At 43.1% G+C, this 18,557-nt stretch overlaps 1 protein-coding gene across 1 annotated transcript in view; it reads left to right on the top strand.

Annotated features, from left to right (window-relative positions):
• Syne1 (spectrin repeat containing nuclear envelope protein 1) overlaps positions 1-18,557 on the top strand; it is a 462,188-nt gene that overhangs the window by 202,592 nt on the left and 241,039 nt on the right. Inside the window, exons 48-54 of the mRNA XM_059272792.1 lie at positions 1,354-1,559; positions 2,161-2,316; positions 6,957-7,248; positions 8,287-8,459; positions 11,898-12,207; positions 13,942-14,106; positions 17,578-17,934. Of these exons, the coding sequence (XP_059128775.1) occupies positions 1,354-1,559; positions 2,161-2,316; positions 6,957-7,248; positions 8,287-8,459; positions 11,898-12,207; positions 13,942-14,106; positions 17,578-17,934 (1,659 nt within the window). The remainder of the gene's footprint in view (positions 1-1,353; positions 1,560-2,160; positions 2,317-6,956; positions 7,249-8,286; positions 8,460-11,897; positions 12,208-13,941; positions 14,107-17,577; positions 17,935-18,557) is intronic.

Here is an 18,557-nt window from a genome sequence, read left to right as displayed (position 1 = left end):
ACTTGCCTGAAGATCAGAGGACAGAGCCCAGTCACAGAGTTAAACATAGAGATCAGGCAATGGTGGCACGCACCTTTAATCCTAGCACTTGGGAGGCAGAGATCCATCTGGATCTCTGTGAGTTCAAGGCCACACTGGGCTACATGAGGTTGATCCAGTCTAGAAGAGAAACAGAGCCAGACAGTGGTGGCACACACCTTTAATCTCAGCATTTGGGAAGCACACACACACACACACACACACCTTTAATATCAGCACTAGGAAGGTTGAGATAGGAAGTGAAATGGCTGGGCAGAGAAAGGCATATAAGGCGGGAGAAGACAGGAACTCTAGAGGCCCTTTCCACTGAGGACTCAGAGGCATTCAGTCTGAGGATTCATGGAGTTGGTGAGGTGAGAAGTGGTTGTGGCTTTTTCCTTTGTCTCTCTGGTATTTCAGCATTTACCCCAATATCTGACTCTGGGTTTTTATTATAAGACCATTTAGAATTCATGCAACACCAATGTTTATTTTTAAAAATTAGTTAGCCATGTATGATGGCGCAAGCCTGTAGTCCTGGCACTCAGGATGCTGGCACAAGAGGTTCCAAGTTTAAGGCCAGCCTACACTCCATGAGACAGCTAGCCAAAAAAAAAAAAAAAACTCTATTAAGGAACATGAGAATTGTATGACTCATTGTGTGATAAAATACTGTCAATGGCCCACTGTGTCAGAAGTCAGGTTAGTGTTTCATGTTCAGGGCTGGTTTTGCAAGAGGCATGGTAAGTTCAGAGTAGAACTGTCCTCCACATTGTGGAATTCCACACGGGAATAGCTTTCCAGGCGATAATTGAAGGAACATTCTGGAGTTCAAGGGAGATATGACCAGCGTTAAGTTCTGGGTTTCCCTTGTCCTGTGGAAGCCCAGGCATAGATCTTCTGAGGACATGTAAGGAAAGGAAGGCTCCATCCTGAGGACTGGACTGTGTGTAGAGTAGACCAGAGAAGAGGCAGAGTGGCCATCTCTTGTTAGAGGGCTCTTACAGCAACCCCTTAAGGAGAAGGGAGCTGGAGCTGGGAGATAGGAGCATTAAGAATAGGAAAACACTGAGAATGGGACACTGATGAGACACTCCTCTTTTCCAGCTTACCGTTTTTTAGTTTCTCCTCAGTTCCAATTGCTGTCCTGTCTTGTACTGCCTCAATGAGGAGCCTCAATTTTGTCAACTGACTGCATCCATCTCAACCTAGTCCCATTAGACCTTTTCCCAGTAGACTAAGCTTCATTTCACCTTTACTTCATTGCCTCAGCTCAGCCTTGTACTGAGGAACCCCGTGTATAATAGCAGATACCGATATTACCTTGACTTCCAGGGTGTCCTTGATTCAGTAAGCGAAGGGCAGAGCAAGCTGGATGCAGTGACTCAGGAAGGACAAACTCTGTATGCACATCTGCCCAAGCAAATGGTGAGCAGCATCCAGGAGCAGATCACAAAAGCCAACGAGGAGTTCCAGGCTTTTCTAAAACAGTGCCTTAAAGACAAGCAGGCTCTCCAGGACTGCGCTTCGGAGCTGGGGAGGTAGGTTCTTACAGTAGACGTGGGTTTCACTGCACCCAGAAGGGGTTTTTTTCAAAGGCTTCGTGGGAACAATTCACGTGAAGACACAATAGTACTCGAACTCTGAGTTTAAATTATAATGAACATTGGCCTGCCTTCATCACAGGTTAATGCTAATAAAATAATTGATGACTGATTCTGACAGTTGGCTTTGTTTCCTATGTAGGAGAAAAAGCCAAGGATTTACATCCACTGGTAATTACAAATGGCCTGGCTACAAGCCATGTCAGTCAATTTAGCTAACCAGTTTTTCCCCCTTGTATTCATGTCTGCTGGGATAATCGTCATAGAAAATGGCTATTGGATTTCATGGATCAAGAGTCCAGTGAGCTACACACACACACACACACACACACACACACACACACACACACACACGTGCATGATCATCTTCCTTGTGACAGTCTGATCATTTAAGCAAGCTTCTTATTGAATTTTCTTTATTAACTGAAAATTAAAATTCATGCAGCCTTAATTGCCACAAGAAGAGATTGTAACCTTGGCCATTGAAACAGTCATAGACACGTTGGGATTTTTTTAAAGATGTTCCTCTTTTCTTTAGCTTTGAAGACCAGCAAAGAAAACTGAGCTTGTGGATCCATGAGATGGAGGAAAGGTTAAACACAGAAAACTTGGGGGAAAGTAAACAGCATATGCCTGAGAAGAAAAATGAAGTCCATAAAGTCGAGATGTTCCTGGAAGAACTCCTGGCTGCCAGGTGTGGTTCAGAACTGGAGTGGATTATTGATTTGCCAACACGGTTTAGGCTGGTTCGTTAGCTACTGGCTTGATGCTTGGTTGATTTGACTGGTTTGGTGGGGGTGGTTTCTTCTGTCCCTGAATATTGCAATGACCAGGCTGCATATGGCCATGTGGTATTCTACAGAAAGCATGGGCAGGAGTAAGTAGCATGTCTGTATCCTTGTTTTCTGTCCATTGACTCCCTTCTCTCTCTAACTTCAGTTTAGCTCTTAGGGATTTTATTGAGAATACTTCCCTTCCCTTCCTGGTATTAGCTTGTGCTGATTATTGCCAGAAGAAGTTGACAAAGGAAAACTACAGAACCACACTGAGAAGAAGACAGCTGGGAACCCCAACTCCATTCATTTCTTCACACGTTGTAGCTTCCAGCCCTACCCTTACAATATTGATAGTGTCACGAGAGCTGTGACCACTAGGTCTCATCCTCCATTGGTCCGTCTCCCTGCAGTAGCTCTTCATTTCTTCCCTGGCTCCTCTCCTGGGTAGAGTCCCCTTATCTCCTGACACCTCTGCTGTGTCTGCAGTGTTTGGCTCCTTATATTCTTGCTCCACCCCCAGCACTTTCCCTTTCTGCCTCTCTAGTGTAAGATAAAAGGCTTCCCATCAGGAAGTGCAGCTTGATCCAGAACGCGGGCTCTTTAGTGACCCCCCCTGGAGAACAATACTTGTCTACGAAGCAGAAAATGGCAGTACCCACTCTGTTTAATCAAACAAATCAGTGACATCATAGCCTGAGTTAAAATTGTCTAATTCGGACCATGCTCCTTCTCTATTTCCACTGAGTCCTGTTTATGGTCAAACATGCCGGTGTTCCTTGATTTGAAGAAAGCCGTGTAAACAAATGTACAGCAGAGCATGTATCATGATTAAAATCATCCTGTAGTATCTGTGGAGCTGTGTCCAGGACCCCAGTGCAGACCAAGATCCGTGAGCACCCAATTCCATGAAATGGGGTATTGCTTCATCTAACCTCCCACACTTTGGATCAGCTCTCGATTACTTACAATATAGTAATTGTTGTAAGTAAATGTTACAGAAGTAGCTGTTGTGCTCTTGTTCAACAAGTAGTGAGAAAGAGAAAAGTCTGTGTGCATTCAATACAGACACAATTATTTAAAATATATATTCAGTACGTTGCTGGTTGGATCTGTAGATGTGGAACCCAAGGATAAAGAACTGACGGGCACAGTACTGGATGGTACTCCAGTTTAATAACTATTGAGACATGCCCTTGGCATGATTTGGTTCCTCCTTTGGGCACCTTTCAGGGACTTCATTTCTTACCACCTTTACATTCCCATTGTCTGGAAAGAATAGAAAATGTTGACAGAATTAAGAGAATGATACCATCATTTCACTAACTTCCTGAAAATTAAACTGTATTTTGCTTTCCAAATCTTGATTCTTGCATAGACACACTATTATATAATCAAACTCACACATGCCTTTCTTCCAGACATTGTAAATGACTTCTGTTCTTGACTCCACTCCTTCACAAGCTGCTGTTTACATTTCTCACTATTTCTCCTGACATCATAAATCTGCACAGGGAAGTAGCCCAACACCACATTCATTGACTTTTTGTACCTCTTATTACCAAGCACCCAATATTAGTACCCAAGCGTGCATGGGTATGTGTGCATATAGAAGCCAGAAGATAACATCAGCTGGTCTTCCTTAGACATGGTTCCCCTTATTCTTTTCGGAGGTCTCTCACTGGTCAGCAACTCTTCAAGTAAACTAGGCTGGCTGGAGAGTAAGACCTAGAGACATCATCTGCCTGCATCTACCTCCCAGCACTGGAACTCTAAGTGTGTTTTTTCTAATAATTGCAACATTGAGGGACACATAATTATTGAAGTCTCACTCTCTGGTATTCTAGGACCAAATGCTAAATGACCTCTAGTGTGTTTGACTTGGGGTCTTTCCTTACCAACTGGCACTTCCTGTAGCAGCAAAGAGCTCCTCGCTCACATCCTCATGCTATGTCACCTACATCTTTGTTTTTTTGGTGTCTCACTATGTAGACCATGTTGGCCTCCAACTAACCATTTTTCTACCCCAATCTGCCAAATGCTGGGATTATGAGTGTGCACCACCACACCGAACCAACCCTACTGTTTCCTTGCATGCTGCTTGTTCCTCCCAACCATCTGGGTACTTCCTATCATAAAATGCCAGTCCTTCCAATATTAGAGGGACATACCCTGTGAAAACGCATAAAGACCTGAGGTTCAGGAATGTTTAGCATCCATTGAGCAAACCATTTTGTAATAGCAATGAAATGTTTTATATTAGTTGTTACATAACTCATGACAGGTATACTATATCAGGTAACTCACCTTCCTGCTCACTAAAGCAGATCGATTACAAACGTCTCAGTGTCTTACAGAGGGTAAGTCATGTTGGGTAACTATCTCAGAGTGGCTCAAAAGATGCTGTTTACATAGGAGTCATTCAGAAACAGTCCCAGTTATAGATGGTATACGTCATGTTCTTTTTCTAGTGTGTGTGTGTAGTTTATGCATGTCTGCACTTAAGCATATAAAGGCCAGAGGTCAGCAACAGGTATATATAGGAGTTATTCTCCCCTTTAGTTTTTGAGACAAGATCTCTTCTAAGCTAACTGGCCAGATAGCTCTAGGTGCCCATCTGTCTCAGCCTCCTTGGCACTGGGATTACAAGTGTGTGTCAGCATGTTCAGAGTTTTACATGGGTTTTGGGGAATCTAACCTCAGGTCTTTGTACATATGTAATGGGCACTTCTGCCAACTGAGCTCCCTCCCCAGCTACCCAACAGTTCTGATTAAGACATCTTGTTCCTGCCAATCACCAAGGCTTTCCCTAATAAACATGCTTGTGATAAGTTCAGGCTCCCTTGACTGGTGTTTATAGACGCTTTGAACTAAGGGGGAATGAAGAGATAATAGCCAAAAGGTACAAAATCCCACTTACAAGGAATATAGGGGGTTGTAGTTTTGCTCTGTTTCAGTTGTAGTTTATTGAATGCATGTGAATGCAGCTAAAAATAGAAAGTCGTATTTTTAAAAATCCCTAAGAAAATAATTTCAAATGTTTCCACCATGGAAAATATGTAAAGTATGTGAAGTGATGGATATATTAACCAGCTTCAATTACTCCACATTATGCTCATAAGCCACAGTATTGCTACCATACATTTACATGACTATGTACTGTTACTTTATAATTAAAAGAAGGAAATAACAACACAAAAAGGAAAAAAAAAAACAGCTGGCCAAGTTGCACTAAGAACTCAGAACATTACAACCAAGCTATGCAAGGGTTTGAGTTCTTTCCTCTGGATCCAATTAACATAGCTCCAAGCTGTGGGGGCCACAGTGCTCAAGGTATACACCAAGGAAGCCCATTGGCTCCTACCATGAAATTTGAAAGCAACACACACACACACACACACACACACACACACACACACACACACCTTTGTCTCTGCCTAGCATTGTGTCAGGTCCTGAAGATGGAGATGGGTGCAGTCACTCTGGCTTCTAGACAGGGATGGCCCCTGGATAGAGTCAGGTATATTAGGTTAGGGAGGAAGGCATAGTATAGAGGCACAGGAGTCCTGCTTGCATCACTTACCTGCCCCCGGTTGTCATGGATATAGGGATGGGATGCCTATGTTGAGTAGGGAAGAAGCAACTCAGAAAGTAACAGGCAAGCAGAATTGTCATGAAGGAGAGATGTCAACTTTATTAATTACTTCTCTTGTTGCTGAGACAAAATACCTGACTGAAGCTACCTGAAAAGGGCAGGCTTGATTCTTCCTTAATATTAGAAGAGATATAGTTCATTGTGGTGTGAAAGGCACAGCAGACAGAGCAGGAGGCCAGCCACCTGGTCATGTTGCATCAGCAGTCAGGAAGCACAGAATGAATGGGAAGTGGAGCTAGGCTATAAAACGTCAAGGCTCACCCTCAGTGACCCATTTCCTCCAGCAAGAATTACAATTTTGTTGATCGGTCTTGAGAAAATGAACTCAGGTAATGAAGACCCATCTGCCAAGAACATAGCCTCTCCTCCCTTCAATGCATGGCTAATTCCCCCTGTTCTAGGTCATGTTGACTGGAGGTCTGCCTTGTGTTTGCAAAGAAACCTTGTCATTCCATTCACAGACCTCCCAAAACGTCCACAAACTTCCCAACCATTACCAGCTTCTGGGAACCAAGTGTCTAAATCCGTGATCCAATGGGGGAACATCTCACATGCGAACTGTAGCATCCACAGCAGAGCACGGGGAGCTTTTCATGGTTAGGATATCAAACAGGAATGGAGAGATGCTAGAGATGAGATGAGCCCACTTTCTGGACTGAATTCCTAGAGAGACATAGGCTCTGCCTGTGGGATTTAGAGGGAGACATGGCAGAAATGGACTCATATTCCCTGACTCATATTGACTACATTAAGAAGTCAAGCCGCCAGCCTGGTCCCCAGCCTCTTACTGTTAAAGTCCTATCAGCCACTGGCTCTCGTCTGGTTCCTGATCCAATGTCAACAGTCATTTTTCACTCCCCTGGATCCAGAATCCTGGGACTAAAAAAAGAAATTCTGTTTGTCCAGAGAGTCCCTTGACAAGCTCTCCCAGAGAGGCCAGCTTCTCAGCAAGGAAAGCCACGGCGCAGGGAAGGGAGGCCGCCGAAGCACCCAGCTCCTTACCAGCTACCAGAAGCTCCTCAGAGTAACCAAGGAGAGGCTGCGCAGCTGTCAGCTGGCCCTGCAGGAACACGAGGCTCTGGAGGAAGCCATGCAGAGCATGTGGTCCCGGGTAAAGGATGTGCAAGACAGGTTGGCTTGTGCGGAGAGCACCGTCGGGAACAAGGAGACTTTGGAGGGACGACTGTCACAGATTCAGGTACGTGCAGCCCACAACTGCTGCCCATTGCTCTGACTGGATGCACAGAGGCTGGAATTGGTCCCCGTTGTCTGGGAAGTGTCAAATGAAAATGTGGGAGGTGGGGAGAATAGATAGAATACTCAGAGAAAGTGTTTATTTTCCCTTTGGGAAAAGGAACATTTTTGTTTGTTTCAACAGCTTTAGTTTTATTTGTTTGGTTGGTTCATTCAGTAGTTAACCACCAAAATTTACCAAATACCTACTCAGTTACAAGTACTATGAGAATCGCTGGGAATATAGAAATAGTAGGTAACGCCTACGTTCTGAGACATCAGAGACCAGTGTGTGAGTTGTAATTGCAGAGCAGGGGTCTGTGAATGGAATGACAAGGTTTCTTTGCAAACACAAGGCAGACCTCCAGTCAACATGACCTAGAACAGGGAGAATTAGCCATGCATTGAAGGGAGGAGAGGCTATGTTCTTGACAGATGTGTCTTCATTGCCTGAGTTCATTTTCTCTCACTTAAGACCGATCAACAAAATTGTAATATATTGGCTGGTGGCCCAAAGTTTTCCAAGAATTTAAGTTGATCATTGGACCTCATACTTTCTGATATCCAGCTTTTATTATTCTAGCCTAGACTTTATGTAAATGTATTGTTTGCATTTTACAGTGAGGTATTCCCACCTTAATTATCTTGGTGGGGAAGCAGAAGGTGTATGCATAAGTGTGTACATGCTTGTGGCCCTATCATCCCTCAGACACCATCCACCTTGTCTTCTTAGAGTCTCTCATTAGTCTGGAGCTCCTGTGGCAGGCTAGGCTGGCTAGCTAGGGATCCCTGGATCTGCCTGTCTCTGCCTCCCCAGAGCTAAGAGTGCATGCACCTGCCACCACTCCCAGCTTTTTATGCAGGTTCTGGAGATTAAACTCAGATCTACTTGCAAACTGAGCTACCACTCCAGACCTCGGCTCCTTAGTTCTAGGAAACAGTCATGGTTTAGCAGAGCAGGTTTTCATAGTCCCACTAACAACATCTCCTTCTCCCTCCCTAGGACATTCTACTCATGAAAGGTGAAGGAGAAGTGAAGTTGAACATGGCCATTGGCAAAGGGGACCAGGCCTTAAGAAGCAGCAACAAGGAGGGTCAGCAGGCAATTCAGGCTCAGCTGGAGACACTTAAAACGACATGGGCTGATGTCATGAGTGCTGCCATCCATGCGCAAAGGTACGAAACCTTCTCTTAGTGCTTATTTGCCCAAATAAAACCCAGCGGTTTCATCAAGCCATGTGACAGCACCAAGACAGCCTTTGGTGGAGTTACCAAGCATGTTATTTTTCCTATGCACAGGCATGACTGTCTTTGCCTGTGTTATAGTCCCCATGGGGCAAAGATTAGTGCTGGTATGTTAGTGTGTTTTGTTTTCAAAATATTTTTGTCCTTCACCCCCCAACCCAGTCCTACAGCCTTCACATCCCCACCCCAGTGTCTCTCATGGACTCTTGCACAAGCTTAGGGAAATATCTCTTTTTAAGCCAAAAAAATGTGATTCCTTAATAGCTCTTAGCTATTTAAAGGCATGTGCAGGGCATTGTGGCCTGCTAATTGAAGTGTTGACAACTGAGCTTAACATGTTCATCTGTTCCTCACCCCAGAGTCATCATCACACCTAGCTGGTGATGTCAGAGATGTATGGGATGTTTCTGAATGTCACAATGATACAGATATCCAGGCATTTAGTGATTAAGGCATGGAGAGCTGAAATGCTACAAAGCGGGAAATGTTTTTACGCTGCCAGTCATTAACCTATCCAGAATTCTAGAGAGCTGTTCTAGTATGGCCTCAGCCAACTCATACATGGAATCTATAAAGGTGATCCAATGAGGTTCACAGTAGAATGGTGATTACCAGAGACCAGGAACTACCATGTTAGGGAGGTAGGATGGGAGAGGATGCTCCTTGTGTACCAACAAAGTTAGATAAGAGCAAGAGAATCAGCAGCGCTGCTCCATATATAGCAAGATGAGAAAAGGTCACAATTATGTAGTACACACTTTGAAAATCTAGGAGGAAATGTAAAATGTCTCACCATAGAATGAACACAGAGCTTTTTCAAGAGAGATGTGTTTAGCTTGATTTAAACACATGTATTTATGTATCAAAATACAGTATGGCCTTGTGGTGACATTTTATTTGTGATGAAATGTGGTGATATTTTATTTGTGCTTTAATAAATAAAATTTGCCTGGAGATCAGAGGAAATAGCAAGCCATTTTAAGTAAACAAAGAAGTCAGGCAGCAGTAGCACACACCCTTCATCCTATTCCTTAGCAGGCAAGATCTCTGTGTGTTCAAGGCCACACTAGGAAACAGAGCCAAGTATGGTGACACATGCCTTTAATCCCAGTACCAACCATAGAGACCTGGAGGTCTGTACAGACAGACAGAAGATGACAGAGCTGTGTAGGAAGAGGAAGTGAGGTAGCTGGGCTAAGAGAGCCAATGAGAGGGCAGAACAGCAAGGCAATAAAGGCGTGGGTAGACAGGAAGTAACTCGCATTTAGAAGCTGAAGAGTTGGTGAGGTAAGGTTGGCTGGTGGCTTTCCCTATTTCCCTGATCTCTCTAAGGCTTTCACCCCTATATTTGGCTCCAAGTTTTTTTTTTTATTTAATAAGACCATTTAGAAATTCATCTACATGGCCCCATTCGATACAGAACTATTTTGTGTTGTTTAAAAAATTTAGTTGTCAGGAAAGAAGAAAAGAAAGAAGAATGGAAAGGAGGGGCCAGAGTGCTGGCCTGCCCTGTATTGGTCACTGATAAAGGTGTAGAGAAAATTTTCATGGTTGTTTGTTCAGAATGGAAGCCTTCACCTTCCCTGGGTGTTTTCTCAAATTATCTGTACCTATCCAGCCATCTTGTTGGGCAAATAACTTCCACTGAAAATTAAACTAAGCCACATCCTAGAATCCATATTCTGAAAGCTCTCTACAGTCAACCACTCCAAAGCTGGGCTCCCAGAGTGACTGCAGCTGACAGTTGACAGACAATGAAGAGTCGTCGCAGGTCAGAAGCCCCACTGCAGCCGTCTCCTGCCACGCAGGCAGCAGCTGGGGCATCTGACATGAGCGTGGGTTGTCCTTGCTTTGAATCTTGGTTTGCATGTTAAGAGAAAGTAGCTTTCTAGGCAAACGGGACATTGTATGTTTGTCATAACTCCTAGTGACCAGCAAAGAAAAGCCTCAGGTCCCGTGGGGCTCTCCCATTCTATAGTAAACTGCTAAAGCATAAATAACTTTCCAGTGGTTGGCATTGGCCAGCTCTCAGCTTTGTGGAACTGAATAGAGATGTGGCAAAATTGTTTTCAAATATTACAATAAAATGTTCAAGAAACAGGTCCCGAGCTCTGCCTCTTAGTTCGGCAAGAAATTAAATCTGACAGCTACAACCTGGGTGGTTTTCTTGGTGCAGTGATTGTGGCAAGCAATGAGCCGAAGCAAAATCCTTTTGCTAGGGAGACATACACATTCCAGAAAACTGACTCAGACTGCATTACCAACAATTGTCAAAAGACACTCAGCTGGGACAGAAGACAGTGGGTCTGGAGGCTTCTGGAGTACGACATTGATTGAGACTTTTCAGAAACTCCAGAAGGGTAGAACTCTGGAGCTATATGATGCCGAACATTCTGAAACAGAATCAAGAGTTTGAGCAAGTGATGGAAGTTCACTGACTATGTGGTCCTGACTCCAGAATTGCGAGATACTCTGCAGGGGAGGCCAGGGTGTTCACTGAGCATGAGCTTGGAGTGGTCTCTGTGTTGGGTAGTAGGTCACTTCCTAGCAAGCTACAGGTCTGGAGTTTGAGTGGTGATGTGGGGGGGGGGAGACAAGGAATATGAAAGTAAGGATGAAAAAAGGAGAATGAGAAAAGAAAAGAGAGAGGGAGGAAGGGAAGAAGAGAGAGGAAAGGGGAAGGAAGGGGAGAACAGAGATTATTATAAAGCTCAATAATAGGAGCTTTTTCTTAATGTCATCCTGGACAGCATTTTATCTTTCTATTAAGAAATCTGGCAAGGTGACTGTTAAATTTGTGACTATTTTTCTCATAAATACATTGACTCTTCATTCATTCACATATATAACAGGAAAGAATTGGCCTTTATGTGTGTACAGTCTTAAATTATAGTATTTACCAGGAAAAATACCTTAAGTTTAAATGTTAGTGAACAAGTAATTGCCCTCTGATTTTAGTAGTATAGACTAAACACAAGATTACTTAAGAACTGGTATATATTAAGCAGAATTTAATTAACAGTATAGTATTGAGTTTTTATAACTACAAGGTAATATATGAATTACACATTCAATTGAGACAATTAGCATTTGTAATATAGTTGTCTAGGTGTGTGGTGTGTGTGTGTGTGTATGTGTGTGTGTATGCAACAGCTTGCTTCAAATTCCAGCATTCTTTCATTTTGTTTAAAGCAACTGTACCCTGGTTGTGGCAGATCAAAAAAGTTATTTCTTTCTGCACTCAAAAACACTTCAGCACAACAGTATTCAGCAAAGCACTTTAAATAGATTCATTGGCCCTGTAGTTGTGTTTTTGGTAGAGATACCAAGGTTGAAACTCAGTTTTACCATGCATGGCACTCATCCTAGCACCCTGGAGTCTGTGATCGACCAATGGAATGACTATCTAGAGAAGAAAAGCCAGTTGGAGCAGTGGATGGAATCGGTGGATCAGAAAGTGGAGCATCCCCTCCAGCTGCAGCCGGGGCTGAAGGAGAAGTTTGCCCTGCTAGACCACTTTCAGTCCATCGTCTCCGAGGCAGAGGATCATGCGGGCGCATTGCAGCAACTAGCAGCAAGGTCCAGGGAGCTGTACAAGAAGACTCAGGATGAGTCCTTGGAGGAAGCCAGCCAGGAGGAACTGAGAACACAGTTTCAGGACATAATGACCGTGGCCAAGGTGAGCACTGTAGACCACACAAAAGCTTCAAAGCACAGGTAAGAAACTTAACGTGAAGTGAATTAGTGGATTTGACTGGTCTGCAACTATGTGTAAGTTTGTTGGGCAGAGAATCCCATGAAGATCATTTCTTGGAAAGGTAGAAAATAGAGAGAGCACAAACAGGAACCAGACGGGATGGCTGCCTGGGAGAGGAAAGGGAACCAGTTAGACTTAGGGGAGGGGGCACTTGTGAGGGCTGTGGGGAAGGGGAATGGAAGAACCATGTAATGCATTTGTGTGTGATGCATAATGCATGTGTATGAAGGTGCTCTGACAAAGCCTGTTGCTGTGTATGCTAACCTAGAGATGAATTCCCAATTAAACCAAAGAGAGCTGTACACACGAGTACTCCCATGCACTGCTCTCTCTGCGGCCCTAGCGATGTTCATCACTTTTTATTTTTGTCCTCCTCTGCATTGTTATCAGACTTGTTCCTTTTCCTTCCAAGACTGAGCATCAGCTGTTAATTTGTGTTTCCCCTGCATTTACTTTTTTTTTTTTTTTTTTTTGGTTTTTCAAGACGGGCTTTCTCTGTGTAGTTTTTGGTGCCTATCCTGGATCTTGCTCTGTAGACCAGGCTGGCCTCAAACTCATAGAGATCTACCTGGCTCTGCCTCCCAAGTGCTGGGACTAAAGGCATGTGCCACCACCACCTGGCTACCATTGTTGAGTTTCCTTACTTCTCACATTCCAACTGTGGAAAAAGAATTGAGTTTATTTAACCATTAACACAACCTGCATTTTCCTATTCTTTAAACTCTAGGCGTGTGTGTGTGTGTGTGTGTGTGTGTGTGTGTGTGTGTGTGTGTGTGAATTATGGAAAATTTAAAAGAATTCCATATATGTATATATGTCTCAATATAATTTCCTCCATGATTTACTTTTATGTACTCATGAATGTTATAGAAATTAAGGCATGGGGATTTGTGGTTGTCTTTCTTTACTTTGGTTTGCCTTTTGAGAACTCAGAGTTATCAATACTGTTATTATCAACATGAGTGCTTGTTTATCCTTATTTTTTATCTATGAGTCAGAAAGATGTAAGTTTAGATTCTGAACCTTCCCTCTCTGAGTATGTGCCTTGGGTGTGTTCCTGGCCTCTCCCTAAGCCTGCACATCCCCTGCTGTCAAGTGTGATGCTGATAGGATTTAATGCAGTGGAAAATGCTATTTCAAGCAATGAGAAAAGTAACAGTAGTTACTATAATAATTGCAATGAATTAGTTTGTGAGGACTATTAGCATTTATTAAGCATAGATCTTTATGCTGCGCTACAAATACTAGATTTATGGGGAAATGGTTGTTTTCCCAAAGTGTTAGATTTACTGTTTTTTTTTTCTTTCTTTCCATCCTTCCTTCTTTCTTTCTCTCTCTTTCTTTCTTTCATTTATTTTTCCTTCCTTCTTTCTTTCTTTCTTTTCTTCCTTTCTTTCTGACAAAAATCTCATTATGTATTCAAGGCTGGCCCTAGAGCTCCACATGTAGATCGAGATGGCCTCATACTCACAGGGATCTACCTGCCTCTGCCTCTTCTGTAATGATTTCTCCTTGAGACATTAAGTTAATGGAGAATCCAAGAGTACGTTTGAGGTCTTCTGAGATACATCGAGACCTCTATCGAGCCTGCCATTTTACCCGATTTCATGTTGGTAGTAACTCGGGCTGCTGGTATGCTTTTTCTTTGTTAACTAGGAGAAAATGAGGAAGGTAGAGGACATTGTCAAAGACCACCTCATGTACTTAGATGCAGTCCAGGAATTCACAGATTGGCTCCACTCCACAAAAGAAGAGCTTCATCGGTGGTCAGACACATCTGGAGATTCATCAGTTACTCAGAAAAAGCTATTGAAAATTAAGGTGAGCAAACAGGCTGATACTCTTCTGCATTGGTCCACAGGTTCTTCAGTCCACAAGTGGCAGATTCGTGATAAGGGCTTAGTGGATATGATTCTTCCTGAGTTTGGTTGGTACTTTATTGCTCCATACATCAGTACTTCTGAACATCAACATTTAAGAAAATAATTGGAAGGAATTTAGTTCCACTTATGAGCAAAATTTGGCCTTGTGTGTATGTGTTTCTATATGCAAATGTACTTATTGCAGTAGTGTGAGACACTAGGAAATACACGTCACCCTGTTGGGCTGACAAAACCAGTGTAACCAGTACTTAAGAAGCTTTTTTTTAAAAGTTTAGGCTCTGAAGCCCAGGAGCCTTCTGCAGCATCTTCCACCTCCTGACTTCCTATATGTTTTTGGAAAAATCACTTTTGTCAATGTCCTCAAGCCTCATAGGAAATACATAAAGAATAATATAAAAACTGTAATGTTCTGAATCAGCTCTAAGGAGCTGTTTGGAGGACTAAGATCATTCGTATAAAATACTTAGCACTATGGCTAGCTATGGAGTGCACTCGGTAAAAAAAAGTCTGATGGGTTTGGGAAAGGGAGGGATTGACTCGAAATGGAATGCCAGGCTGAAAGAGTCAAGAGTGAGCCAAGCACAGTGGCATACACTTATCAGGTGAGTACTTAAGAGGATGCCCACAAGTTCAATGCCACCCTGGTCTACATAGCATGTTAGAGACCAGCAAGGGATACATAGTAAGATCCTGTAACAAAGAAATTAAACAAATGAATAAAAATAAATAATCGAACATACAAACAAATAAGAAAATAGTCGGGGGTAAAAGTTAAGCCTTTACCCCAAGTCAATGGAGACGTTATCTAAGGAAAATGGGTGCATGTGGAGAAGCCCGAGGTGAGGGGAAGATGGATGTTCAGTGATGGACAGATGAAACGTGCACCACCCGGTGGGAGTACAATCCAGGAAGCAGTGAATTCTCATCATTCTCTCAGGTCAGGAAGCTCCTTGGAAGAGATAACGTTATCAATTAATGTCCCATAGTCTGTAGTTGATGTCCCGGGACAAGATGGATCGATGGCATGTCCAGCAGACAGAACAGGAACACAAACTCCAAACCCAGGTATATCTAAGGTTTAATTGAGTTTTGAAGGAGGCCAGGGGGGAAAGGAGGAGAAATATGTGGTCACCACCACCACAGAGGCTGAAGATCACCTTCTTTGACAAGCCTGAGAGCCATACCCACAGCAGGGAGAAGTGTTAAACCAAACAGATTGCCTGGGTTCAGGAAGGAGTGTCAGGTTAGGAAGAGAAGACAGCCAAGGACGGACCAAGTTTTTGAAAGTTCATTTGAAAAACCTCCAAGGAGGTAAAGAAAGTACCCCTCCTGCCCTTCAGTGCCTGTGTCCACCCCCAACTGACAGAAGCAATCACTCAGAATATGTAACTCAGAAACACAGCGTCTCCATGGATGAAGACATGAATGGACATGTGCATGTATGTGTAGAGCATTCAAATACAAGGCAAGAAAGTGTATGCAAAATCTAATTTAAAACACTGTAGTTCCAAGGTTCTTATTGAAGATCTGGATTAGGGCTGAGGAGATGATGGCTCCGTGTGTAAGAACACTGGCTCTGCAAGCAGGAGAACTTGAGTTTGAATTCTTGGCACTCATGTAAAAATATCCGGGCATGGCTGTGTGCCTGTAACCCTGACGCTGCTGAGTGGAGACACATGGTTGCCAGCAGCCTAACCGAAATGGTGAGCTAGTTCAGTCAGATATCCTATCTCAAGAAAGTCAGGCAGAGAGAGAGAGAGAGAGAGAGAGGGAGAGAAAGACTCCTGATGTCACACTCTGATCTCCGCATGCCCATGTATAAGCCATGCACACTCATACACTCATGTGCATAACAGGAACACATGCACACACTAACACAAAGATAATCTATGTGAATGGAATTAGAGTTAGCAAGCAAGCATGGACCTGTTTTCACACCAATTAAAACTAAGATAATAAATATAAGGATATTTGAGAAAACTGGCTTTTGACAGTAGAGACTCTCTGAATTCCAAATTTGAAAATGCTCAGAAGGTTGAATATTCTATTCTAAAACATTCTTGTTAAATATAACACTTTCTAGGCTACAATTTTGCTTTGTTTAACTACTAACCACTCTATGTACTGATAACAAAAGATGACTTTTAGAATCCTGTTGCCAAGAAAGGCCAACTACACACACACAAAGTCCTGTGTGTAAGAACACATTTACACGTGTGTAAAATGCCATCTCACATGATGGTGCTTTTGACCACCATAGAAGTAGGCATTGTGAATGATCTGCACTAAAATGTGTCTCTATTGTTTGTACATGTGAGAAATCAGATTAACTTCAGGCTAATTAAGTGAAATGCAAAGTATGTTATGTAGACTAGTTAAATACCCTTTCAGCTTCACACATCTATGACACAAGTATGATGATATGAAACGCCTCGGTTTTCTGTTGTTAACTGGTAACTGGTCTTATTCATCCCTCCTCTCCCTCTCCTTGTTTTTGTCTCCGACAGTCACCTTTCATTCTATATAACTCAGGAGTTAACACATACTTGTGCATTAACACCAAACAAAATCTATCTATAGCAATGCATGTTACAAATATGTATGTAGATGACTATTTTAGCGAGAAAAAATGTCATCAGAAGCATCCATTTCCAAGAGAAAATGCCTTGACTCACCTATTTCACAATGATTATTCTAATTACATCATAAAGTCCTTTCTCAATGGGAGCCTCGAGGCTAACCGTGGTATCTGAATTGTCAAATTTCTAGTGAGATTTCTTTTTTTCTGAGGGAAACATGATAGCAATAAGCAAACCCAGGCTGGAGTTTGCTTTAAATGGTTAATTAAGTCAGTCTGTGAACTATTCATTTCAGTGGCCGTAAAAAATGCCTCCTTAGGTACAGGAATATCTGAGATTGAGGAGGGCTTGTTCTCTTCTTGACGTGGGTCAGCCTGACTCCCAGCAGGAAGAAATGTGATTTAAGTCACCCTTCTATGGAAGATGATGGGACTAAGGTAGAGATCTCAAACAGGACACAGTTCCCTGGTCCATCCAAGTATGGGGAAATAAGGTTCTCGGGAATTCTTTTTAGTCTAGAGGAGCTGAACACCACAGATGAATAAGTCACTACCACACTTCACATATCTGAATGCTGCCTGTGTTCAGCATGCCTGTCCAGCCTGTGAAGACACTGAGACACCCTGAGTGATTTTGCAATAAGTCAGGCACTCATGATACCGATTGCTTCTAATATAACGTGGGCGATTGTAGACTCAACAGCTCTGGTCCCTTTGGCACATTCCCTCAAACTTCATAGCAGGACAGAGTCCTATTCTGCACACATTTGAAAACTGGCAGCCCAAGTGACTAAGGGCCTCCTTGGTTTCCATGGCGATATTCCATTACAGGAGCTGATAGATTCCAGAGAGATCGGTGCAGGCCGCCTAAGCAGAGTGGAGCTGCTGGCCCCGGCAGTGAAACAGAACACAGCTGCCAGTGGGTGTGAGCTTCTGAACTCAGAGATGCAGGCCCTGCGCGCTGACTGGAGGCAGTGGGAAGACAGCCTCTTCCAAGCACAGAGCAGCCTGGAGAACCTGGTCAGCGAAATGGCCCTCTCAGAGCAGGAGTTCTCTGGCCAGGTGGCCCAGCTGGAGCAGGCCCTGGAGCAGTTCAACACTCTTCTGAAAACCTGGGCCCAGCAGCTCACCCTCCTGGAAGGCAAGAACACGGACGAGGAGATAGTGGAATGCTGGCACAAAGGACATGTAAGTTGGCCTTTGCCTTCCTGTTTACCACTGGGGTGGATAAGCTAAACATTTCTTTGGCTCTGTGGTTGCTTTAAAAAAAAAAAAAAAAAAAAAAAAAAAAAAAAAAAAAAAAAAAAAGCCCGTGCTAACTAAGAGCATGCAGCATTCAGAGGCAGCAAAAAGTATTTAACAGATTTCCCAAGTGTGAACATTTTTCCTCCTCCTCCTCTTCCTATAAATCAAACTTCGGTAAAAGTTAACATACATGGGCGGTGCTCTTATATCCTATAGGGAACATTATTTCTGGTGGAGATAGGTTACTTTCTTTCTGATGGTGTAAGAATTTGCAATACTGTATTCAGCCACTCAGCCTGGAAAATGGCCTGTGGGCAGAGGCATAAATAGCCAGAGAGTCATAGCTGCTTTCTTGCCAGTTAACTCTTTCAGACAATTAAGTGATTGAATTCATTGCTTTGAAAGACACATTTGATGATCCACTGAAACACCAACTAGTAGTGTTCACTGGTCTGTTTGTCCTCTTTGTGGTTTTGACAGCTGAACTTGAGTTAGCTTGTTAATACACATTAATGCTTACTAGTCACCTTCCAGGCTATTTTTTTTTAACTGCTACCTCTTTTAGA

The sequence above is a fragment of the Peromyscus eremicus genome, chromosome 8b (genome assembly GCF_949786415.1).
Source record: "Peromyscus eremicus chromosome 8b, PerEre_H2_v1, whole genome shotgun sequence".
NCBI classification, from domain to species: domain Eukaryota; kingdom Metazoa; phylum Chordata; class Mammalia; order Rodentia; family Cricetidae; genus Peromyscus; species Peromyscus eremicus.
This window is presented reverse-complemented; position numbering and strand designations above follow the sequence as displayed.